This window comes from Tachypleus tridentatus, chromosome 1 (assembly GCF_004210375.1).
Source record: "Tachypleus tridentatus isolate NWPU-2018 chromosome 1, ASM421037v1, whole genome shotgun sequence".
In the NCBI taxonomy this organism is placed as follows: Eukaryota; Metazoa; Arthropoda; class Merostomata; order Xiphosura; family Limulidae; genus Tachypleus; species Tachypleus tridentatus.
In genome coordinates this window covers 18,038,472-18,065,793 of record NC_134825.1, presented here as the reverse complement: position 1 = coordinate 18,065,793, position 27,322 = coordinate 18,038,472, and the positions used below count along the sequence as shown (strand labels likewise).

Here is a 27,322-nt window from a genome sequence, read left to right as displayed (position 1 = left end):
CAGCCAAATCGTTTCCCACCAGTAATGATACACTTTACACCCTTAACTGGCAGCCATCATCAGTTCAGTAATGATACACTTTACACCCTTAACTGACAGCCATCATCAGTTCAGTAATGACACACTTTACACTCTTAACAGGCAGCCATCATCAGTTCAGTAATGATACACTTTACACCCTTAACTGGCAGCCATCATCAGTTCAGTAATGACACACTTTACACCCTTAACTGGCAGCCATCATCAGTTCAGTAATGACACACTTTACACCCTTAACTGACAGCCATCATCAGTTCAGTAATGACACACTTTACACCCTTAACTGACAGCCATCATCAGTTCAGTAATGACACACTTTACACCCTTAACTGACAGCCATCATCAGTTCAGTAATGACACACTTTACACCCTTAACTGGCAGCCATCATCAGTTCAGTAATGACACACTTTACACCCTTAACAGGCAGCCATCATCAGTTCAGTAATGATACACTTTACACCCTTAACTGGCAGCCATCATCAGTTCAGTAATGACACACTTTACACCCTTAACTGACAGCCATCATCAGTTCAGTAATGACACACTTTACACCCTTAACTGGCAGCCATCATCAGTTCAGTAATGATACACTTTACACCCTTAACTGACAGCCATCATCAGTTCAGTAATGACACACTTTACACCCTTAACTGACAGCCATCATCAGTTCAGTAATGACACACTTTACACCCTTAACTGACAGCCATCATCAGTTCAGTAATGACACACTTTACACCCTTAACTGACAGCCATCATCAGTTCAGTAATGATACACTTTACACCCTTAACTGACAGCCATCATCAGTTCAGTAATGATACACTTTACACCCTTAACTGGCAGCCATCATCAGTTCAGTAATGATACACTTTACACCCTTAACTGGCAGCCATCATCAGTTCAGTAATGACACCCTTTACACCCTTAACTGGCAGCCATCATCAGTTCAGTAATGACACACTTTACACCCTTAAATGACAGCCATCATCAGTTCAGTAATAACACACTTTACACCCTTAACTGGCAGCCATCATCAGTTCAGTAATGACACACTTTACACCCTTAACTGACAGCCATCATCTGTTCAGTAATGGCACACTTTACACCCTTAACTGGCAGCCATCATCAGTTCAGTAATGACACACTTTACACCCTTAACTGACAGCCATCATCAGTTCAGTAATGATACACTTTACACCCTTAACTGGCAGCCATCATCAGTTTAGTAATGGCACACTTTACACCTTAACTGACAGCCATCATCAGTTCAGTAATGGCACACTTTACACCTTAACTGACAGCCATCATCAGTTCAGTAATGATACACTTTACACCCTTAACTGACAGCCATCATCAGTTCAGTAATGGCACACTTTACACCTTAACTGACAGCCATCATCAGTTCAATAATGGCACACTTTACACCTTAACTGACAGCCATCATCAGTTCAGTAATGGCACACTTTACACCTTAACTGACAGCCATCATCAGTTCAGTAATGGCACACTTTACACCTTAACTGACAGCCATCATCAGTTCAGTAATGATACACTTTACACCCTTAACTGACAGCCATCATCAGTTCAGTAATGACACACTTTACACCCTTAACTGACAGCCATCATCAGTTCAGTAATGGCACACTTTACACCTTAACTGACAGCCATCATCAGTTCAGTAATGGCACACTTTACACCCTTAACTGGCAGCCATCATCAGTTCAGTAATGATACACTTTACACCCTTAACTGACAGCCATCATCAGTTCAGTAATGATACACTTTACACCCTTAACTGGCAGCCATCATCAGTTCAGTAATGACACACTTTACACCCTTAACTGGCAGCCATCATCAGTTGATGCTGCTATCTACAACATTCCTGCTGTTTAAGGTTTAATTGGCAGAACAGATCTTATCACAACTACTACTGGACCTAAAACTAGGTCTGATGTAAAGTAAAAGTTATGAAGAAGGACATTAAGAAAGCCACCCTCAATACCCTGAGCAATAACAGACTGACCAGTGTCAGAACTCGAATCTAAAGGCACTATACCTTTTAAAACCAGCGATTCAATCGCCACAGTATCACTTAAAATATGTATGGGTATGTGATTGACCAGGCCATTTGTTAAAGACACAGAACCAATAATCATAAAAGGTCTAAATTTCTCCCTAACTACATCATTCTTTTTACCAGTGGTCAAATCGACAACAATGGGTGATCTGATGAAACATATGTGGACACAAACACACTAAATGTTACCTTCTTTTCTTTTATCTTTTTCAAACAGAAGAATCGGACATAACATGATCATGTTTTTTACACAAATGACAGATAGGCCTTGATGATTTTGATGAAGTTTTATCCTGACTGTTAGAGTATTTCTAACAATAAGAATTTTTTTAAGGAATCCTCAACTTTAGTGGATTAAACAGATACAGGTTTTTGACAAATTGGTATGAATTTCTTTTTATGCAAAATGGTTTTATGTGTTAAAGTGTAATCACTATAAAGGTAAGCTGCTTTCTGTAGTGTTTCAACTTTATTTTCATCCAAGTAAGTTTTTAGGTCGTCACTTGTACATCATTTAAAGTACTCAAGTTAAACATAAGTGTCTTAGTTTGTCAAAACTGTTGCCAATATGCATATAATTTAACCATCGATTAAAATAAACTTCTTTATCGCGGGCGAATTCCATATAAGTTTGACTATCTTGCTTTTAATAACCTCGAAATATTTGTTGGTAAGCCTTCAGTACTAATTCGTATACTTTAAGAATAGTTGCTTTAGCCTTTTCATAATTAGTGCAATCTTTCAGAGAGAGAACTGCATAAGCTTTTTGTGCCTTACCAATAAAACACTTTGTAATAATAACAATGAACATTTTTCGTTGGGCTATTCCATGGCTTTGGCAGCTTCCTGAAGACGTTCATCAACTTCATTTTCATTAAATAGTCTTACTTTAATATATCGATTGAATTCAAAGTTGTCATTTTACATTGGTCGATCATAGTTGAGTCTAATTTCCATTTCTTTCAACCTAATTTCTTTTTCGGCTTCGATACGTTTACTTTCTCTTTCAGCTTCGATGCGGGCTTGTTTAATCTCGATTTGTTTGAATTTTAATTGGATCTCTAACTTGTCTTTATCACTCAACTCTAATTGGCTAGTAGAGACACCAGTGTATTCCCATAATGCTTTCACAGTTTGTTTGTAACTCAGCACGGAGCTACACAATGGACTATCTGTGCTTCACTCCTCACAGGTATCGAAACCTGTTTTCTCTTGGTGTGAGTCCTCAGAAAAGGGCGATTTAAGAAAATCTTGATAATCAGATAAGATCAAATCTTGTTGGCACTGATAACTATAAATTGAATTAATTAATTAATTAATTTCGAATTCTGTCTCTGATTCAGATCTCGGACGGCTTGTTTTTTTTGTTTTTTTTTTTTATATCCGCCCAAAGCTACTCGAGGGCTATGTACGCTAGCCGTCCCTAATTTGGCAGTGTAAGACTAGAGAGAAGGCAGCTCGTCATCACCACCCACCGCCAACTCTTGGGCTACTCTTTTACCAACAAATAGTGGGATTGACCGTCACATTATAACGCCCCCACAGCTGAAATGGCGAGCATGTTTGGCGCGACTGGGATGCGAACCCGCGACCCTCGGATTACGAGTCGAACGCCTTAACACACTTGGCCATGCTGGGCCGGATCCCGGACGGAATCCTAATTTATTATGTTACGTATATTTTGTCTGGGATGAGTCTCCGACTTATTATGTCACATACGTTACGCATTACAATTTCGAAAAGTCGGAACTTTTAATTTAGAAGTTAGTTGAATATCAATGTTTATCATACTTATGATATTTGTCAACAAGACTGATTTTTAACACAAATATATTTTAACATGCAAACAACAATACAAATTATAATAACAGTTATTACAAATAATCATTTATGTACAAAATTTTTACTAATTCATACAACATTTAGTCTTCTATCTGGTCTGCAACTGAATATTTTATCGACGGTCTAGGCCTACAAAAGCGAATTAATTCTGAGTTGATATTGCTACACTTCTCTTGAAGGAAAGCTAGCTAGCTCTGTTCTTGTTTCGCCTGACGTGGTTCGTAAGCTCAATTTTTTATCGAAGGAAATATCTAATATTAACATTCGAGGTTTATAATGTTCGGAATCTGTAAACGTTCTGGTAATTTTCCGATAAATGTGTATTTGTTACAAATATAGTTCAACAATATATTAAATTGTCTCCCCGCGTTTTTGGATGGCTACCTTTTATACTCATCAGACGAGAATCTCGAAAATTCAGTTGGCAACAATGCTGATAATCACTAATATTTTGCATACACATATCGTACATTGTTGTTGATTCTTACGCTCGAGAATCTTCTACAAATTTAGAGAACAGGCGAGGCTTTCGCAATACACACATAACAGCACAAGTTACATTCATTCCTAAATAGATATTAAACTGAAACAAACAGTAATATTAAATCCGTCACATCTCATACATCTGATTTTATCCTTTACTAATTAAAATCTTGAGGTGATAAGCTTTTTTCGAACTAAATATGGTGACCCCGATATTATATTCTGTCAAACGGTTTTCTAAACAAAATGCTTAAAAGAACAAAGTTTCCATTATAAAACTTAACACCACTCACTATTTTATGTACTACCACAACATTCGGTAATATATAACAATTTCTATAGAACGTTCATTATGATGACAATAGTTTTCTATAGAACATTAAGTGTGAGAACACAAACACAAGATCATTCAGACAATAATATGTATAAGTTTTTGACATAAAAGACATCACATTGACAAGACTTCGATATTTTACGATAGGGCCTAACTAATATAAAATACGCTATAAACGCACGTGCAACATGCATAGAACAAACTTTAAATGTGCACAAAGTATACGTGACGAATACTGAAACAAACCTGATGCAATATGCCCAGTATTCTTGGAATACGCTATGAACATGAACTAATCTGAGACTTGTGCCACGTGACTAAACTTTACACCATTAGGACCTGTAAGTAACAAACTGATTGTATTTCTTGTTTATCGCCGCTCCCCAGCGGCACAGCAGTATGCCTGCAGACTAACAACGCTAGAATCTGAGTTTTGATGCCCGTGGTCGACAGGGAACAAATGGCCTATTTTGTTCCTTTGCACTTAACTTAAAGTAGAAATTATTGTTTGTTATATTATTCCTCACACGTATTTTGTGTTTGTACGTATTTAAGATTTACTTCACACATGCCGTATGTTTATTTTATAAAAAGGTGTACTGAACGATCTCGTGTTTCATACTTCAAAGTGAATTTTCCAAAAAAAGTCATAATACTTGTAACATCCTAACGGACGTTATAACAAAATCTAAAATGATAAGCATTTGCTATTTATTTTACGTAATTTTTATAATGGTTTGTTTTGTTTTTTTTAATTTCGCGCAAAGCTACACGAGGACTATCTGCGCTAACCGTCCCTAATTTAGCAGTGTAAGATTAGAGAGAAGGCAGCTCGTCAATCACCACCCACCGCCAACTCTTGTGCTACTCTTGTACCAACAAATAGTGGGATTGATCGTCACATTATAACGCTCCCACGGCTGAAAGGGCGAGCATGTTTGGTGCGACGGCGATTCGAACCCGCGACTCTCAGATTATGAGGCGAACGCCTTAACCCACCAGGCTATGCCGGGCCCTTCTTGTATGGAAAATGTGAGTTTGGAAAGTATCTGAATGGATTTCTTCTATCATGTGTCTTTTGATTAGAAAATAGTTGACAAAACACAATAACAGTGTCGTTATGTTCAGTTGGAGCAAAACGGGTTTCTCTAGAGTTTAATAATTAAGGGACAAAACTATATGTTTTAGGACGTAGCAATAGAAACAGGGCCATATAGGACATGATATAGTGAATCTCATCTTACTACTTATATTTTATTTTTGGTGTGTTTGAATTTCGCGCAAAGCTATACGAGGGATATCTGCGCTAACTGTACCTAATTTAGCAGTATAAGACTAGAGAGGTGGCACCTAGTAATCGCCACCCACTATCAACTCTTCGGCTACTCTTTTACCAACGAACAGTGGGATTGACCGCACATTATAACGCCCCCACAGTTGAAATGGCGATCATGTTTGGTGTGACGGGTATTCCAACCCGTGACCCTCAGATTACGAGTCGAGCGCCTTAACCACCCGGCCATGCCGGGGTTTTATTTAGGGACGAAAATTACCTTGTAGTTGATTGCCTCAAGTCAATATGATAACCAGTACCTCTCAAAACTTAGTAGATTGTAATTTATATTGGAGTACAGGTATCTATGTACGAAAAGTGTAAGTCAGTTTGATGTGTATATATGTAAATAATTTTTGTGTTTTAGGATAATAAAAAAGTCAGTAGGTAAGTTGTAAGTAAAACTAATTTATAGATATTCATTGTGATTCATGACATACACTATACAAGTATTTAAACTGTAATAAATGGAAAATTAAATTTCTGTTTTCGAAATGAAAAGACATCATATAAGTCGTGACGAACTGAACCCTAACACCTATTTTCTGTTTGGTTATGCTGTATTACTGTTAATTTATACAGTTTGAATAGTTTACGTATAAAGCAACTTTAAACAGTTTGTTACTGCTTAGATTGTAAGTTAAATTATAGCATAGAAAAAATATTTAAGAGTTCAAATGTTTTATATGAATATGAAATAATATCTATTTATATTATAGCCTACCCCTCGTTAGTACAGCGGTATGTCTTTGAATTTACAATACTAAAATCAGGGGTTCAATTGCCCTCGGTGGGCTCGGCAGATAGCCGGATGTGGATTTGCTATAAGAAAACACCCACGCATTTATATTATAAATTAACATATGGGTATCAATATATGTATGCAACGAAGTACACCACATAAACAGTCAGACTATAAAACAAAAAGAAATACAACGTTCTTGTTATCGTTAAGTGTACTGGACTATGTACAACGTTCTTGTTATCGTTAAGTGTACTGGACTATGTACAACGTTCTTGTTATCGTTAAGTGTACTGGACTATGTACAACGTTCTTGTTATCGTTAAGTGTACTGGACTATGTATAATTTTTTCCAAGTAGTCCTTGGAAATCATCCAACATTCGAAACCATTAAAAAGCTAAGAATTTGTTAACTCGTTTGTTCCACAAAATAACAGTTCAATCTTCGACTTTTGTTTGTTTGTTTGTCGCGACTGTATCAGAAAATAGATACTTCCTGTTTCAAGTGGTTTGGTTTGTTTCGGATGTCCCAGAAAAAAGTTACACAAAGGCTATCTGCGTTAGCTGTTCCTAATTTTAGTTGTTGTTAGCAAAGAGCTACACAATAGACCATCTATGCTGTATTTACTGTATGAAATCGAACGCAGGATCTTAGCTTTCAAAGTCCATGCACTTACCGCTGAGTCTTCAGCGGAACTCATCCTTTGTTTTCCAAGCATCACATATATATATAACTTCCAAACCCTTATAATCACTGTTTAAAATCTGGTTAGAGTAACTGCTGAACTCCTATGATCATAGTTTAATGTTTGGTAAGAGTAGCTACCGAACCCACACAATCAAAGTTTTAAACTGCTGTTGTATACGACAAACCATCTCACAAATCTTAGCTGATTAAACCTATAAGAAAGAAAAAAGACGTCTTTCATTTCTTTAGCTTTAAATGCGTTAATCCTACGGCAGTTTTCCAGGATCTTCACCGATCCTAAATATTTTGTATGCATCGATGCCGACAGATGGCACTACATACATGTTTATTGTTCTCAGTAGCTTCAGTATTTGGATAGTTTATGTTAAATTGTTATACTTAGTTTAGGTAAAAAAAAATAATAGTAATAGTCATTGATTAATTAAGGAAAATATTTTAAATATTAGTGTGTATTTCGATTCCAAAATAATACTTTATTATTATTATTTAAATATTTTAAATTAATTTTTATGATGGAGTCAGCTCGAACCCTTATTAAAACGTACATGCTCCATCTACCCCAGTTTAGGGTACTGGCATGGGTCAACCCACTCAGATTGCAATGGATGATTCTCGCTCTGAGGAAGCTACCTCAGTGATCATGGTGCCAAGTAAGTACAACGTTTGTCTGTGGCTTTAAACCCTTTGTGTCTGACGGCTAGAAATTGCGTAAAGTGTGAAATATAACACTGAGTTCTGAATAACTGTTTTGTTTGTTTGTTTGTTTGTTTGTTTGTCTTTTCAACAAGGCCTGGCATGGTAAGGTGGGTTAAGGCGTTCGACTTGTAATCCGAGGATCGCTAGCTCGAATCCTGATCGCACCAAACATGCTCGGCTTTTTCAGCCGTCGGGGCGTTATAATGTGACGGTCTTCCCACTATTCGTTGGTAAAAGAGTAGCCCAAGAGTTGGCGGTGGGTGGTGATGACTAGCTGCCTTCCCTCTAGTCTTACACTGCTAAATTAGAGACGGTTAGCGCAGATAGCCCTTGAATAGCTTTGCGTGGAATTCCAAAAACAAAACAAACAGTTTTCAACAATACTAGGTAAGAGATGTTACAAGCATCGCTATAGCTCAAACTATCTTGTGTACAAATATGAAAACATAATAACGGCTGTTCAATCTGTGGACTGCTCATGTTTACTCACAAGGTATATTGGTGTGAAAATTGTTCCATGGCATGGGTTTGGTTCCTTTAAAAACATAAAATAACATCCAGGGTATACTTGAATGTTGCTGATCGTATCCATTCTGACAAACTAGGACTCTGAAAGATCTGCGCTTTTAATATCCAAAACCAATTTAAAAAAAACAACAAAAGTTGTGAATTCATTTCTGGCAGACAGATACACAATGGGGGATCTGCGCTGTGCCCGATTTTTAACGCTTTAAATCTCTAGATTCACAGCTGAGCCACTGGAAGATTACACCCAAATCTGGAATGCAATTCAACGTCGCGTTCACCACCAACTAGCTAAATATACAGTTCTCTTATTACCACCTCATACCACTAATAACTTTACAGACATTCATACTATTTCTATTAATTAGATTGGCCCGGCATGGCCTAGCGCGTAAGGCGTGCGACTCGTAATCCGAGGGTCGCGGGTTCGCGCCCGCGTCGCGCTAAACATGCTCGCCCTCCCAGCCGTGGGGGTGTATAATGTGACGGTCAATCCCACTATTCGTTGGTAAAGAGTAGCCCAAGAGTTGGCGGTGGGTGGTGATGACTAGCTGCCTTCCCTCTAGTCTTACACTGCTAAATTAGGGACGGCTAGCACAGATAGCCCTCGAGTAGCTTTGTGCGAAATTTCCAAACAAACAAACAAAAATTAATTAGATCACTTCACAACCAAAAAGTCCTCGATGTTAGCTTTGACAGAACTCCACTTGTTTTTGTAGAACGGTCTGTTTAAATAATTATCAACACATGTCTGTCTAGTGTTTTCAAAAATTACTTTCATGTGTTAAGTAGTTTCAATTCCCAAAAATTTAAAGACCTCTTTGGACTCTCTGTCACCAATACTCACTTTATATTCAGTGATTGCCTTTTCGACTGGATAGATGGCGCTGTTAAATAATAACAAATTGGCCACAATGTTTTTCATTACCCATTTCTCTGTCTCCATGAGCAATTCTGGTTTGATAAGTGTCCAAACGAATTTAAAACGATCTGATATATAGAAGTAATAATGATAATATTTGTGTAATATCTCATTCTTGGGATCATGCACTCAAATTTCAAGAATACCTAAACTCATACCACCTAAAAATTAATTATAATTATACTTATAAACAACTCCCAACCACGTTAGCTTGTCCTTCCTAGAAATCCTTACATATCGAGCCCTTAACGGTTTTCTAAAGTCATATATATAGTAAGGAAATCTTCACTGGCCACTAAACATACGTTTCAACAGCTTCTGTCTGTAAATCTAATCTAATCACTTGCTAACTACAACATTTGTTCTTCATGATTGTCTACGGAACCAATTAAAACTTGCACATCTTCCTCTTCGACAAGATGGTTACCCTGGATCTTCTCTCAGAACCATCTCTCGTAATCTTCTGAATAACGACAAAGAGAAGAAGCAAAAGTATTACTCTACCAAATACATTCTTCTACTTATTTCTTCTTTACATGTCCTGGTGGTAAGGAATATCCACTCGGAGTCTACTAGTTACGATGCATCATCACCAAACATCTCGCTCTTTCAGTTTTTAAAGCATTGTAACGGTTTATTCCACTTTTCTTTACTAGAGAGTAGCCCAGTAGTTTGCGGTAAGTGATGATGACTAACTGCCTTTCCTTTTGTCCAGTGTTTCTCAAACTGTGGTACATGTTCCACCTGTGGTATCCAGTATGGGAAGAAAATAGTCCAGTGTTTCTCAAACTGTGGTACATGTTCCACCTGTGGTATCCAGTATGGGAAGAAAATAGTCCAGTGTTTCTCAAACTGTGGTACATGTTCCACCTGTGGTATCCAGTATGGGAAGAAAATAAACGGGGATACACGCTTTAGAATGTTTTGTCCCGAGTCCGATATATGGAAGCTCATCTTCGTCTTAAACTCACCAACATAGAGACAGATAGCTTTATCCTAATGTCTCATCCCAAGCACTCCCTCCCCTCGCGTTGAACAACCAACTTGTTTATTTCCAGCTACGTAAGCTTCTGTGGATTATTTTCCTTTTTTTTTTTTTGACATTACATGAATTATTACGTGACTGTCCTTCCTCAGATAGCAGTCAGACATCGTTGACTAACCCCTCACTCCTGGTGATACACCGATAAGGCAAAAGTCTCAAAAGTAGTGCATAGATATTTAAAGTTTCGAAAACACTGACCTAACCCATCACTACTAAATTAGGAACAACCACCGCAGATAGCCCTCAAGTAGCTTTGCGCGAAATTCAACAAACAAATAAATCTTCCTTACTTGTTTCAACACAGTTTAACTATTATCACTTAACTCACTGAACTGTTAAATATATATTACATCAAATAAATCAAACGGTATTTAAGCCTTCATACCAAATAAAACGGTTTTTTTTTTATATTCGAAGTACCATACACCTTCCCAGCTGTCCCCGTCAACACCAAGCATGCTCTCCTTTTCAGCCGTGGGGGCGTTATAATGTTACGATCAATCCTACTATTCGTTGGTAAAAGAGTAGCCGGAGAGTTGGCGGTGGGTAGTGATGACTAGCTGCCTTTCCTCTAATCTTACACTGCTGAATTAGGGACGGATAGCGCAGACAGCTCTGGTGTAGCTTTGCGTGAAATTCAAAAACAAACAAACATTCCCAGCAATACATGTGTGATAAGCTACCAATATTAGCAAAAACAAGTGTCACTTAACCGTACAAACCCGTACCAATTTCTTATAGAAGTGGTCACTTTCTTGAAATATTCTGTACCTTTGCTATCCACATACATACATGTAGTTAATCTATACTGGACACTTGATTTTATCAACATACTTCGAAAAGAAAAGAGACTTAAAAAGAACAGAGACATATATGAACTATTAAAGCTGTGCCCACTGCTGGTATCTAACCTTGAATTTTATATCATAATCCCACAAGCTCACCGTTGAGTCACGGATCTCAGTTATTTTAAGTTTGTTTTAATTCACTGTCATTATTTTTATACGTGTATTTACCTTTTTCTTCACGTATTTAGATATTGAGGGTTCATATCCAAGTTCATAAACTAAAACGTTTGTCAGTCCTAGCTGAGGATACGTATTGAAGATGCAAAAACTGTACAAATAACAATGTTTGATAATGTTCTGTTTCCTTCATTCTTTTGTTATTAAGTCTAATGACCTCATTAGATGCTAATTGTTTTGCGGGAAATTATAATCGACTCTTTTAGTTACTTGTGTCTTTAAAATAAAAGACTAAAGTCAATAAAAATAAAAATGTGTGTCTTTTTTATGTTTTTTTATAACTTTTCTCGGATAAAAATCCAAAAATAAAATATCCTTAATACACTATCGGACCATTTCCAATTAACCTACAAAAACTACAGTAATCTAACTATCAGCACTGGGAAACGGGTGCTAACACACACATAAAAGATAAACTTTTAGTATATCTCAAATCAACATTATGTGCCCTTCTGTCCTTCTGCTAACCTACAAATTCGGTGACAGTATCCACTCGTAGCTTGTATATGGGAGTGTCGTCTTTCATCAAGCTATGTATCTCCACCTCTGGTGTACACAGGTTATTACATAAATCTATGGAAAGAAAAGAAAATCTGTAATATATATATATGTTCATTATGAGATATTCTTAAATGTCTTATCATCTTATGTTCTCCTTTCATTTTGTTATTTCGATTTTTAGAAACACAATTAATAAAAAAACTGAGAGATCAAGTAATATCTCCAATTATACCAAGATGAGAGTATTTGAAAATAGTTTCTCTCTTCTTTAGAAATATTTAACGAAATACAAAATACATTAGTTATTTAACATGAACATGGCTGATATATGGGCTTACAGTGTAAAAAATCGGATTTTGAAACCCGCGATGAATACAGAACGAATAGCCATTTGTGTAACTTTATGGTTAATAACACATAAACAAACACAGGGCCAATACATAACAATTTGGCAATAATTATTGTAACCAAATAAATAATGTTTTTGCCCACATAAAAAACAAAAACAATCTATTGAACCACAGTTATGTAAGTTTCTGTACAAACTACCATTAAACACAACAACTTGTAACTAAATCAACTTTGATGGAACTTTTGTTTTAATTGACCAAACTTCCATCAGTTTATTTGTTTGAAGTACAAAGCTACACAATGAACTATCTGTGTCCTGCTCACCATGAGTATGGAACGCGGTTGTAGGCGTTCCAAGTCCGTGGACATACCGTTGTGCCACTAGGGGGCAAAATTACGTCTCTGTAATACTTTATGTCACGCATGGATTAAAAGACCATATGAGGGATACTATACAGTTGAGGTGTAGGCGTCTCTTACTTTGAACTACTGACCAGAGAGAGAGAAGAGACTAGTCAGCACCTGCTATCCCTAGGGTTTTCTATTTTTCTGAATAGCCACTCTTATAATGCATCTACACCTGAAAGTGAAGAACACGTTCAGTGGTGTCGCAGCGCAAGCCTTGGACTAACTGATACGTAGCCCTGAACGTTTGACACTAGGCAATGCCTATCGTACAGAACGGTGCCATTCAGATTTCTCGTTATTTGTCGCTTGTTGGGTTTATTCTTACTTTTAGAATTTCTTTTTCAAGTTACGAATACTTAAAACTTCCAAGTATCATTTGTGGCTTAACGATTAGTGTGCCTGGCTCGTGAAGTGAAAATTTACGGTTCGCATCCCCTTGTCGTAAAACTGATCTCCGCACTTTCGGACCGTGAATGCATTATAGAATAGTAATAATCAAATACCCCTTAATTACCAGATAGCCTTAAAGATATGTTTTTCAGATATAAATAAACGATCATCCACAGTGCAAACCCCTCAGTAAAAAATCAAGTAAACAAAACATTTATTACAATAAAAAAACATTTTTCTCGAAATCACAAAAAAAATTAAACTCGATCTTACCAGTAATGGTTCCCACGTGACAAAAAGTCTTAGCGCGTTCGGTCCGCCTTTCGCCATATTGCTTGTAGTGCGGTGTTGGAAAGTTGTGGTCTGTGTTTACAGAATGGTCAGTGCACGTGTTAGCATCTTCCACCTCTTTTCTTTGCCATGTGATAGGACCCAGAACATGTTGAGAACACGTGTCCTAAAATCAAATATTCATCACGCTTAATAGACAAGTTAGGATCATGGTGTAACCATGACAACGTTTGCTTGTAATAGTTTTTATCAAGTTAAGCAAAGCAGAAAATTCTATACACTACAAGTTTTTAGCAAGTCAGATTTGTCGGTATTTTCTTCACAGATTTTTGACAGCTAGTAACTGCCAGAGTTTTATTTCGGATTGTATTTTGAGAAACTTCTTTGCCTAGACTTCAAGAAAAAAAGTAAAAAAGTTATTTGCTCTGTGATAAGCATTGATGAATTTTGCAGGAGTGAAATATAAAAAAAGAAACCTCACTATAAAGTATTTTAATATTTTAACAACAGATGGCAATACAAGTAAATTAATATCAATAAGATATATATATATATATATATTCACATTATTATAATAAAATGATAATAATAAAATATTTTAAGTGATTGTATAGTGAGTATTAACAAAATATTACTGATATATTTAATTGTTAATGCAAACAATGATCAAAGCTACAAATAGTTTTAACAATATAACCAAACATGCTTTGCCACATCAAACCTCTGAAGAAGTTCTCCTAACAAACCTAATCAATTGTTAACTAAACCTATACCAAACTACTACACCTTAGTTACCGAATAATAGAGAGCATACCTTGTCATTAGACAAACATATCAGTATGTTTGGTATTTCCTCAGCTTAAGTTAATAGCATAATGGCCATTACATTTTTTGCCTCATAACGTTTGTAGCTTAAAGCAACATCTGACCAGTGCAGTACTTTATGTGAGCTTTCTAATTTTGATCTATTTAACGATACTGTATCTCAAGAAGCTATGATATTTTATTTCGTTTTTACAGAAAAGCTATTTTATTTGTTTTCTGTAAACACAAAATAGAATATATTCCCTCATTTGAATAATTAACTTTCTGCTTAGAATGCATTCTTCACTGTGTTTGCTTTCTTTTAAAACATGTTCCTATATTTATTCCTCACGCACTGAAAATTACTTAATGTTTCCTTTTACCTGCAACAACCGAGTACTTTTTTTTTTTCTACAAATAGACAAATATACCAACAAACAGTCATTTTACAGCAACACCTTTGGAAACTGGCATATGCTAAACAGGTATGCAGTCGTTTTCACATTGTTTTCTTTGTAAACAGGCACATGCTACACAAGTATACAGTTGCTTTTATGGTATTATCTTTCGTAAAGAGACGCATGCTCTACAGGTATACAGTCATTTTACTGCATATTTTGCAAATGGACCCATTCTATAGGTGTACAGTCGTTTTTATGGTATATTTTGTAAACTGACACATGCTACATAGGTGTACAGTCGTTTTTATGGTCTATTTTGTAAATGGACACATACTACAGATACGGAACGTGTCTTATAGAAGACAAGTGAAGAGTCCCTAATGACTTCAGTACAGACATTTGTTATCATCAATTTCGTCCATTAAAGGATTTTTAAACCATCAAGTGTAGAGAGCGAACAGATGGTTCAACGGTAGATATAGAGGGTTTATAAAACTAAATTGAAGTTTCGATTCCCGCGGAAGCCAGGATACACGTCATCCAATGTGCATGCAGCTTTGCAGTTAAAACACAAAAATTCAGAAGCAAATATGTTTTACATTAGTTATTTGAGACGGTCCCTTATTTTAAACAATTTTATGAGGTAAAATTTATCTCTGCTTTCAGAAATTCAGCTGATACTTAACCTTTTGTTACAATTATCACTGAAATATTATCTACCAGCAGTTATTACAACATCGAATAAATATTGACGTCACTCGCACGTGTCTTTCTCCACACTTTACGTATTTCATAAAGAGGTTCGTCACTTGAACTTTAGTCGTTAAATATGTCAATTTTATCAGCGTGGGTGGAGGGTACACCACACAAGTACAGTTTAAATATTTAGAATAAAAACAAATCAGTAATTGAAAATAAACATTATTGCGATTGTACATACATTTTAAAATTACACGGTCTATATTTTAAGTCACACAGGATTATTATATGCTGCTAGAGATTCCTTAGCCTAATATTGTTAACGTATATTTGTCAAGAGACAGCTTAGAAAAGGCGCTTATACAACAACAACTGACGTCTTGAATTTAATTATTCAACTAATAAATGTATCCGGAGTAATATTAATATTGTGGGTGTCAGTTCTTTTAACAATTTGAAACGTGGCGCACGAATAATTTGTTCGATGCAAAGATACCCGTGCTACGCGTGACACTGAACGTCACTTTCTTGTGACGTCGACTTCACTCATTTACGGAAACTCAACGTTAAAATTACGATGACTGACAAGCTCGAACCGTAAATGTGATTGCTTAACCATTGAAACTAGTCTGTTGTTTTGGGTCCATCTACGTTCTTTGTTATATTTCATCAAAGTTTCTTGAACCTATTAAAATAACAGTTTCACGATCTTTATTTACTTGATAGGCCTTATATTTTCTTCTTCAATTACAACTATTTCGCATTGCTTGTATTCCTCACAACAACGTGTGGTGCCACACATAATAAAAACTCTCTTCTTTAAGTACGATTTTTATGTTTACAGTGAGTACGTCCAGTCACTATAAAACCTTGTTCTTTTACTTCTGTGAACATTTTATCTCAGTTCGCTTTTAGTAGCAACAGACTGAAGAATTACAATGTGCTCCGCCATTCGTGTTACTGGTGAACAAACACAAGCTTTTTTAACCTTAAGAAAACATATAACCTTTTACAAATGTATTGCAAAACTATCCAAAGTGGAACGATGTTCTTTCCCAGTTGACAACAACATGATTTCATCACGATTTTATTTCTAGGTGAACTACATGAGTGATTTTTTAATTGTCGGTAGTCCCCCTGAGTCAGTTTTTTTTCGTGTTTCACCCGAGTGTGTGATTGTTTTGTTTGTTTTTTTGTTTTTCAATTTCGCACAAAGCTACATCAGGGCTATTTGTGCTAGCCGTCCCTAATTTAGCAGTGTAAGACTAGAGGGAAGGCAGCTAGTCATCACCACCCACCGCCAACTCTTGGGCTACTCTTTTACCAACGAATAGTGGGATTGACCGTCACATTATAACGCCCCCACGGCTGAAAGGGCGAGCATGTTTGGCACGAAGGGGATGCGAACCCGCGACCCTCAGATTACGAGTCGCACGCCTTAGCACGCTTGGCCATGCCGGGCCCCGAGAGTATGAAGTTGCTTGACTGTGTACCATCGACCCAGGACTATTTATTATTAAACAAACAAGATAACTAGGTAAGGGCTAACAGTACTTAACTCTACAGCAAATAACTTTATGTTTACTAGGTGTAATAAACATCGTTCTTTACGTATTAATTAAAGTTACTCGTACAGTAACTGAATTGATGAGGAAAGCTTTAACAACTGAAACTCTAAAAAAAAAAATCAAAACTTCACGTGAATAAGTGGAACCACGCGTTTTGTCTTATCAATGTCACGTTAACCCTACCAAACGGAAACTTAATGTTTGTTTCATTGGGGGGAAAATCCTCTTTTGTTCAACACTGAAGCACATCTGCTTTATTTTGAACTGATGCCAAATAACCAGGAAAATTTACAGTAATAAAATATAGAAACACACACAGACCTGTTTTTTATATTTAAAGATGATAACCAAAACTAAATAATGAAACAAATAACTTGTTCACACAAATATAGAGGACGCCAGCGGTCATTTTTGTTCATCTCTAGTCCTTATATTGAATATATTGGATTTAACAATGTTAGAGAGTTCATCCTCTAGCACTGTAAACAGTATTATCTAGTATTTTCTTACACTAACAACCAGATAAAAGACCTCGTTCATGTATATCTGTAAACAGTATTATCTAGTGTTTTCTTACACTAACAACCAAATAAAAGACCTCGTTCATGTATATCTGTAAACAGTATTATCTAGTATTTTCTTACACTAACAACCAGATAAAAGACCTCGTTCATGTATATCTGTAAACAGTATTATCTAGTATTTTCTTACACTAACAACCAGATAAAAGACCTCGTTCATATATATCTGTAAACAGTATTATCTAGTATTTTCTTACACTAACAACCAGATAAAAGTTTTAAAATAGTAGTCGCATAAGAATATTGTTCTCATGTATCTGTACAGTTTCTCAAGCTATTAAAACTTGTTTTTATAACTCTATAAACTAAGTTCAGTTTAGTTCAATTTTATTCAATTAGAGTGTCAATCAGTTAATAAATCTTGTTGTAATAACTCTATAAACTAAGTTCAAATTAGTTCACTTTTATTCAATTAGAGTATCAATCAGTTAATAAATCTTGTTCTAATAACTCTATAAACTAAGTTCAAATTAGTTCAATTTTATTCAATTAGAGTATCAATCAGTTAATAAATCTTGTTCTAATAACTCTATAAACTAAGTTCAAATTAGTTCAATTTTATTCAATTAGAGAATCAATCAGTTAATAAATCTTGTTGTAATAACTCTATAAACTAAGTTCAAATTAGTTCACTTTTATTCAATTAGAGTATCAATCAGTTAATAAATCTTGTTCTAATAACTCTATAAACTAAGTTCAAATTAGTTCAATTTTATTCAATTAGAGTATCAATCAGTTAATAAATCTTGTTCTAATAACTCTATAAACTAAGTTCAAATTAGTTCAATTTTATTCAATTAGAGAATCAATCAGTTAATAAATCTTGTTGTAATAACTCTATAAACTAAGTTCAAATTAGTTCAATTTTATTCAATTAGAGTATCAATCAGTTAATAAATCTTGTTCTAATAACTCTATAAACTAAGTTCAAATTAGTTCAATTTTATTCAATTAGAGTATCAATCAGTTAATAAATCTTGTTCTAATAACTCTATAAACTAAGTTCAAATTAGTTCAATTTTATTCAATTAGAGAATCAATCAGTAAATAAATCTTGTTCTTATAACTCTATAAACTAAGTTCAATTTAGTTCAATTTTATTCAATCAGAGTAGAAAACAGCTAATAAATCTTGTTCTTATAATTCTGAAAACTTAGTTCAATTAAACCAACAAACAGTTGAAAACGTACACACTTTAAAGAATGAGCTACAACCCTTGTTTGTCTGTCTCTGTAAACTGTAGTCATCCATGTTAGCTGCTCTAGTTTAGTTTACTTAAAATAACGGTCCGACATGGCCAGGTGGGTTAAGGCGTTAGACTCGTAATCTGAGGGTCACGAGTTTGAATCCCCGTCGCCCCAAACATGCTCGCCCTTTCAACCGTGGAGGCGTTATAATGTTACAGTCAATCCCCCTATTCATTGGTAAAAGAGTAGCCCAAAAGTTGGCGGTGGGTAGTGATAAGTAGCTGCCTTCCTTGTAGTCTTACAATGCTAAATTAGGGACGTTTAGCGCAGATAGCCCTCGATAACTATGTGCGAAATTCAAAACAAACCAAATTCAAAATAATACTCATGTCTCTGTGAATTTTGTCTGAAATTGTTACCTCATTGTCTGTCTAATGTATCAAACTTTACGTGAAGATTCGACGAGAATGTTTCCTACTTAAAGTTACCAATATCAGCTGACAACTTTGAAGATTCGTCCAATCATCTAGTTGCAAGATAAACTTCTCTCTAAAATATAACAATTTAATTTAAAAAAGCGTAACCGAAAATTGTTACAATTAACTTCTAATACAGTTTGTTTTTCTGTTTTTGACGCTAAGTAATTTTTTTTTTTGTAAAACAGCTTTCTGGTAATATATAAGAATGACTCTCAGATTTTATCATTACTTTCTATGTAGTATGCAGGTTCTGTATCGCCATATCCGGTTCTAATATTAAAGTCACCAGTATGACTAGGTAAGGACTACCAGATGTTAATCCGTAACAAATAAATTTATATTTATTAGGTGTACTGAAACATCAGTTTTACCTAAAATACACACTGATGTGATGTCAGAGTTTGTAATCAGCATTTGGTCCCACATATGATAACACGGGAAAGGTTTTACTATCGAAACTATGTACCTGTTCTGTAGTTCAAATAATTCAACCATACCGCGGAGTATGGTACGTCAGAATGTATTCTCAAAACGGCTGGTATTGGTATAAGAACTATATTTAAAGTACAGAAAAACGTTTCGACCTTCTTAGGTCATCTTCAGGTTGTACTTTAATAAGTTCAAATACCATACGAGTCGTCTTGAGAAAACGTTTCTACTTCAAGTGGATTCTCGTCATCACGAATTGTACGTCAGATAAAAGTGTGTAAATATTCCGGGAAAACCAGCCGGCAGGACAAAAGCCTACGTGCACCGTCGCACGTGAAGTGCGTGCTAACTTTGAACACTGCCCTCTATAACGTTACCTACACAATGACCTAAATATATGACAAGCAGAATTAAACGAATTTTCTTACTTGTCTCGTTGATAGATGGATGAGATGAACCTTACGTAACAACTGAATGATGAGATCCTGTTTACCAGTGTTGACTGTCATGTTTGTACAACTGAAGAATCAGTGTTGACTGTCATGTTTGTACAACTGAAGAATCAGTGTTGACTGTCATGTTTGTACAACTGAAGAATCAGTGTTGACTCTCACGTTTGTACAACTGAAGAATCAGTGTTGACTCTCACGTTTGTACGACAGAAAATACCGTTACAATATAGAACTCCAAAAAAAAAATATTGTAGCTCTTATGCACAATGTCTTCGTTATGCACACTTCGGGCAACTTATGTTAATTAGTTGTATTTGTAAGATTATTTTATGTTATTGTTTATAAAAGGTTTTTGCTAAAAACAGTGTTCTTGTACTACTAACCCTAATGTAGTCGCAATGGGGAATCTTTGCCTGGAATAAAAAACAGTTATCACTACCTGGAGAGTAAAGGTCAGTTTTCTTAAGTTTGTTGCAAAACAGTGATTAATGACATCTCAGACAAATGGTCAGTGACACACAAGTTTTCTTCAAGTTTATAGTCTAGGTAAACACATGGTACATAGTTATATGTTGTGATCCGATTTATTTATTTCATCATATGTTGTGATCCGATTTATTTACTTCATCATATGTTGTGATCCGATTTATTTACTTCATCATATGTGCTGATCCGATTTATTTACTTCATCATATGTTGTGATCCGATTTATTTACTTCATCATATGTGCTGATCCGATTTATTTACTTCATCATATGTGCTGATCCGATTTATTTACTTCATCATATGTTGTGATCCGATTTGTTTACTTCATCATATATTGTGATCCGATTTGTTTACTTCATCATATGTTGTGATCCGATTTATTTACTTCATCCTATGTTGTGATCCGATTTGTTTACTTCATCATATGTTGTGATCCGATTTGTTTACTTCATCATATGTTGTGATCCGATTTACCTTTACGACTGGAGTATGTTGCACTGCGTGTGCATATAAACACTGCACACTGTGCACAACACAGTTAAACATTTCATCTTCTCTTTTACAGTGGCCATTTTGGATCGCCGCATTGTCGAATAACCTCAAATAATTAAAAATAAAACATAGAAAAACTTATTCACACCACGAAAAATTATTATTCATAAAACATAATAATTCCTAAAATTATTTTTTTCACAGAAATGTCATGCCCAGTTTTAAAACGTACAAGTTGAATTATTTTCAGACTATATACTACTGTGCACTCTCGGTGTGAAAACAAACACGACAGTTGACGATCTAATCCAGTGTACACCATCTTTATTTATTAGCAGAAACCCAAAACAATATCTGTCCTGTTATTTAAAACATGATCCCTGTTATTGTATCTTCGCTTTTTTCAGCAACTACAACATACCATGTCGACATTTCCCACCGTCAGGAGAATCACCATATCAGTAACGATCCCTAGAGAAATTAAGACCTCACCCCTCTCGCACGAAACGACATTTAATCTGTTAAAGTTTTTCATAGATGCCTAGTTTCACTCAATGTTAACACTATCGTCTAAACCAGTGGTTCTTAACCTTTTTCAGTGTTTGCACCCCTTTCAAATCAGTAATCATTTCTCGCACCCCCTGGAAACTTAAATATAAGAATATAAAGCATACTCTTATGTAAAAATATAGATTTGCTTTAATTATTCATGGGCATCCTCGCACCCCTTGGGAATCATCTTCGCACCCCCTAGGGGTGCGGGCACCCCTGGTTAAGAACCCCTGATCTAAACGGTTTTGATTTTTATTCAGAATTCTGGTTGGTTTTGTTTTTTTTTACGATAGAAAAGCGACATCGGACTATCTGCTGCGTCCACCGAGAGGAATCAAACCTCTGATTATAACGTTGTAAATCCGAAGACTTACCGCTATCCCACTGGGGGCCTATTTACATTCAGCTTCAATTTACATTTCCAATAAGAACATATTTCACACGATTAACTGAAAAAGTACAATATACCTTTACCTGACTTTTGTTGTTACCACAATCGAATCAGTTACAGTTTTCATGGATGCCTCGCACATACAAACATATAAACATTAGATGTGCAGGTAACAGACTGAATAATGTAGACCTGATAGAATATTTTAAAATAATTTAATGCTTGTTATTAAAATCAAATTGTTTTTAATATGACCCAAGGATTGACGAAATTAGATTAGTGAAGTTACAAAAATGAACTCGAGTTAAGCAAAGATAGACGAATAGCGTGAAGTGAATGTTGTTTTGGTGGTTTATTTAAACTTTCTTTGCTTCAAAATAGAACTAAAACAGTGAAAACTACGTTTATTGAATAAAATATTTTAATGTATGTCTCGGTAACTCAGCTACAACTTATTAGTTGGAACTTTCGAGTGGCAGAAAAGTGAACAATTATACGTCACCTGCGATATATCTGTTATATCCAGTCCCCGAGAGACCTTTCGCTCCAAACCAAAGCTTCACGGGATTTTTGTAGCACGATAAAAATAGCAGAGGTTATTTTATTTGTTTATAATTTCGCAGAAAGGCTTAGCAGTGACAGACAAGAGGGACAGTAGCTGGCGAATACCATCGACCGTAAACTCTTAGGATACTCTTTATAGCTAGGCATGGCCAGGTGGGTTAAGGCTTTCGTCTCGTAATTTGAAGGTCGCGGGTTTGAACCCTCGTCGCACCAAAGATGCTCGCCTTTACAGCCGTTATAACGTAATGGTCAATCCCACTATTCGTTGGTAAGAGAGTAGCCCAAGAGTTTGGCCGTCAGTGCTAATGACTAGCTGTTCTCCCTCTAGTCTAACACTGCCAAATTAGGGACGGCTAGCGCGAATAGCCCTTGCGTAGCTTTGCGCGAAATTCAAACACAAAACGAAAACAAATGCTATGTTACTGCTCCCCCCTAGTGGCACAGCGTTATGTCTGCGGAATTACACTGCTAGAAACCGGATTTCGATACCCGTCGTGGGCATTGCGTAGCTTTCTGCTTAGCTACAAACACACAAACAAAATACTCTTTTATTAACGAATAGTAAGATTGACCATAACATTATAACGTCCCTACGGATGAAAGTACGAACAGGTTCGACGGCGGGAATTCAAATTCAGTAGAGGTTGAAATGTTATTTATAATATCAAATTACTTGAAAACAACTCTCATAATGAGAACTGAATTAAAGTGTCATAAGGTGCCTTTACATTAATGTTATCACCACATACAACAATTAGGTTAAATAATTTAACGCTATATTATTTGTTTATTTTAACGTTAGATCCTACCAATCACTATATTACATAATTAACTTGCTCATTATTCAGAAAAATGACAAACCGTTAATGTTGAAATATTGTAGGAAATATTAACACTTGCATATTAAATTGTAGGTTGTTAGAACTTTATTGTAGGAAATACTAACACTTGTATATTTAATTGTGAGTTGTTAGAACGTTATTGTAGGAAATATTAACACTTGCATATTAAATTGTAGGTTGTTAGAACTTTATTGTAGGAAATATTAACACTTGCATATTAAATTGTAAGTTGTCAGAACGTTATTGTAGGAAATATTAACACTTTCATATTAAATTGTAGGTTGTTAGAACTTTATTGTAGGAAATATTAACACTTGTATATTAAATTGTGAGTTGTTAGAACTTTATTGTAGGAAATATTAACACTTGCATATTAAATTGTAAGTTGTTAGAACTTTATTGTAGGAAATACTAACACTTGCATATTAAATTGTAAGTTGTTAGAACTTTATTGTAGGAAATATTAACACTTGCATATTAAATTGTAAGTTGTTAGAACTTTATTGTAGGAAATATTAACACTTGCACATTAAATTGTAAGTTGTTAGAACTTTATTGTAGGAAATATTAACACTTGCACATTAAATTGTAAGTTGTTAGAACTTTATTGTAGGAAATATTAACACTTGCATATTAAATTGTAAGTTGTTAGAACTTTATGAAATATGACAAAGCATGATGGTATTGATCCAATAAATGATTGAATATTTATTCTGTAACTTTTTTTATTATTATTCACATTTTTTCGTATCAGTTTAGTAAACTGTAAATTATGTCAGATCATTCTGTAATTCAAATCAAGAGAAATATTTTTCTCCAGAAAAATTTCATTATATATATATATATATATATCCATTTCGGACAGAATTTGAAGGTCAGAAGTTTTCACGACACTTAAATTCAAGTTTCGATACTCGTAATGAACAAAACACAGGTATCTCATTCTTTAGTTTTGTTAACAAAACAAAATTTCACCAAATTATGTCTCTTCTGTATTGAGTTGTTCCGCTATCCACAAACGCCCTCTGTATCAAAGTATCGTGGTTCATCACTGAGAATCCTTGTTTGGATAGAATGCTTTTCTTTTTAATGTTTACGTTATTTTTCTATAAGTGATAACTAGTATCTACTTATAACTCATAACTGCTGAAAGCCTGTTGATAAACGACTTATTCTCATTTTCATAAAACCGCCAGTTTCTGGCGTAAGACACGTGCATCCATCTAACACTTGACAATAACTATAGTGAATGGTGAATGACAATATTTAACTAGTACAGACTTTAGTGCTCAAACCATATCCTCTGCACAGTGTTTGTTAGAATTGTGTTAAGATGTACTTACCAATGTGCTTGTTATCGTAATGAAATAGTAGCTTGGTTATACTGTATCTTTTCATTGGTTAACATTAAGAAATTCTGATCAAAAGTAAGCGAACTATGTAGATCTAAACGAAACAAGGTAACCTACAAATAGATTAAGCCTATTCTATATAACTTGTTGATAAAAAGTCCTAAATAACAAACAAACCCAAAAGGAAAAACCTATATTAAGTGTTATTAGGCACCTACTCTGTTGGGAATAGTTTCTCTAAGTGTAACATACACGCATCTACTTTGTTACAGTATTAACTGTTTTCGGAATAGCATCACCATGTAGCAAGCTTGTATATGGGTCCAACACACATTTTAGTGTTACTTATTGATCGCTACAAATATTTATTCAGAAAATAACCGCTTACGTCAATTAAACCCACATTTTAGAAAGAAAAACTTGTTGCAAATACAACTAAGGAACTAAACCATTCTTCAGGCCTAACCACTGTAAGACATTAACATTACTAAGTTTGAGGGTATTTCCCTCATAAATAACTTGTAAATAGTCCTTATGGTAGAGGGATTTTGTAGACGTAGTAACACGTTTTGTTATTATTCTTATATGATACGTCAAACCCGAGACTCTAGCTATTGTTAATAAGCTACTTTATTAACAATTCAAATAACCATAGTGATAATGACCTAAACCTATGCCTATGAAAGTCAATAGATGTGTTGAAGGCGTTCAAATTGTTCGAATACTCGAACCTCAAGCGAAAGTTTCATGTTCAACTACTGTTTCGAATACTGGAAGCAAAAAGCGTGCTCTAAATATAATAATTCATTTTAAATTAATATTTGTCAATATTAGACATTAAGTGATTACAGTTCTAAATTCTTACGTAGAAGGAGTACATTCATATACCACTCGATCTGGAATTTTATTATTTTTTTAATACGTGATAGCATTCACAGAAAGCTCGTTCAATACCTGTATACAGTAAATTAGGAACCTGAGATACCATTTAACATTCGAATTAAAAGATGGTATGTTTACAGCACTAAGCTTTTCATTTCAGTTGAACACTTCTAACACCCATCTGTTTAATTACATTCCAAAGTAAAATTCTGAATAAAACTAAAAATAGTTCGGAAATTGTGAATAAAAGAAAACGTGGCTTAAAAAAGAGAGAGAAAAATGAAGTGGATGACTCGACAAATCAAGAAAGCTTAGCAAGAAAAATTAGGATAGCTGAATCAGAGGGAAGTCGTTTGACAAGGTGAAGAAAGTTTGACTGTGTGGGTATTTGGGCATTGATGTTGTTAAATACCCAGGAGGGTCAGGTACATTTGACCTCTTCCTCCCTCCCGAACGATTATAGCGTCTGTCTTAGGGTTTTTTTTGTTGTTTTTTTTAAGCTTTGGGCCAGAGTAAAAGTATAACATCATACTCAGGTCCATTTCAGGGCTCAGTCCATGCATGGACGAACAAGAAGTTTTTTTTTGTTTTTTTTTCTTCATTTAATTTTGTTCCATATATTTTTTTTGTATTTTCATATATATATATATTTTTTTTGTATTATTCTCCTTTTTCTCAAATGAGAGAATGCTACTACTACTTGTAGTAACACACACACACACACACAAAGAAAGTAATAATAATTATTATTATTCAATACTTGAATAATAATTCAAAAAGAGATAAAAAAATGATTAAAAAAGAAAATAATAATTATAAAAATATAAAGAAACAAGGACTAAGTGTCTAGTGCATAGTGGCCAGCTTGTGTTACATTTCTTAAATATATGTTAAACGGGGAGAGGTATTTTGGACCATTTACATCATGTACGTGATATCTGTCGAGATCACACATTAAGTCATTTTTATGCCAATTCTTATTGAAATATTTTAGAGAATTATGCAAGAGTCTTTCAGCTATTGTATCTATGTTTGCATACTTGTGCATGAATGTGGTTGAGGTGCTACGTGGTACTTTATATGCTGAAGTTAGTACAGAATTTTGTATACGTTGAAGTTTCTGTACATGTGTGGGTGCTATGTTAATCCAGGCAGGTGATGCATATTCTATTGTTGGTCTAATGTACGTTTTGTAGATTTTAAGTATGTTGTCTGGTGAAGAAACGAAAAGAGGATTGATTTGTTTTGAATCTCGCGCAAAGCTACACGAGGACTATCTGCACTAACCGTCCCTAATTTAGCAGTGTAAGACGAGAGGGAAGGTAGCTAATCACCACCCCACACTACCAACTCTTGGGCTACTCTTTTACCAACGAATAGTGAGATTAACTGTTACATTATAACTCCCCCACGGCTGAAAGGGCGAACATGTTTGGTGTGACGGGGATT

At 35.1% G+C, this 27,322-nt stretch overlaps 1 protein-coding gene across 7 annotated transcripts in view; it reads right to left on the bottom strand.

Moving 5' to 3' along the window:
* The window catches only part of LOC143244087 (trafficking kinesin-binding protein 1-like), a 142,765-nt gene that overhangs the window by 52,704 nt on the left and 62,739 nt on the right, over positions 1-27,322 (bottom strand). For 5 of the 7 annotated variants that reach the window (XM_076488165.1, XM_076488182.1, XM_076488191.1 and 2 more), the window contains exons 2-3: positions 13,695-13,878; positions 12,240-12,344 (exon numbers count right to left, since the gene is read on the bottom strand). In XM_076488165.1, the coding sequence (XP_076344280.1) occupies positions 12,240-12,344; positions 13,695-13,878 (289 nt within the window). Of the gene's footprint in view, positions 1-12,239; positions 12,345-13,694; positions 13,879-20,288; positions 20,385-27,322 lie in introns of those variants that run through there. The other 2 variants (XM_076488146.1, XM_076488221.1) reach the window with 1 other exon arrangement.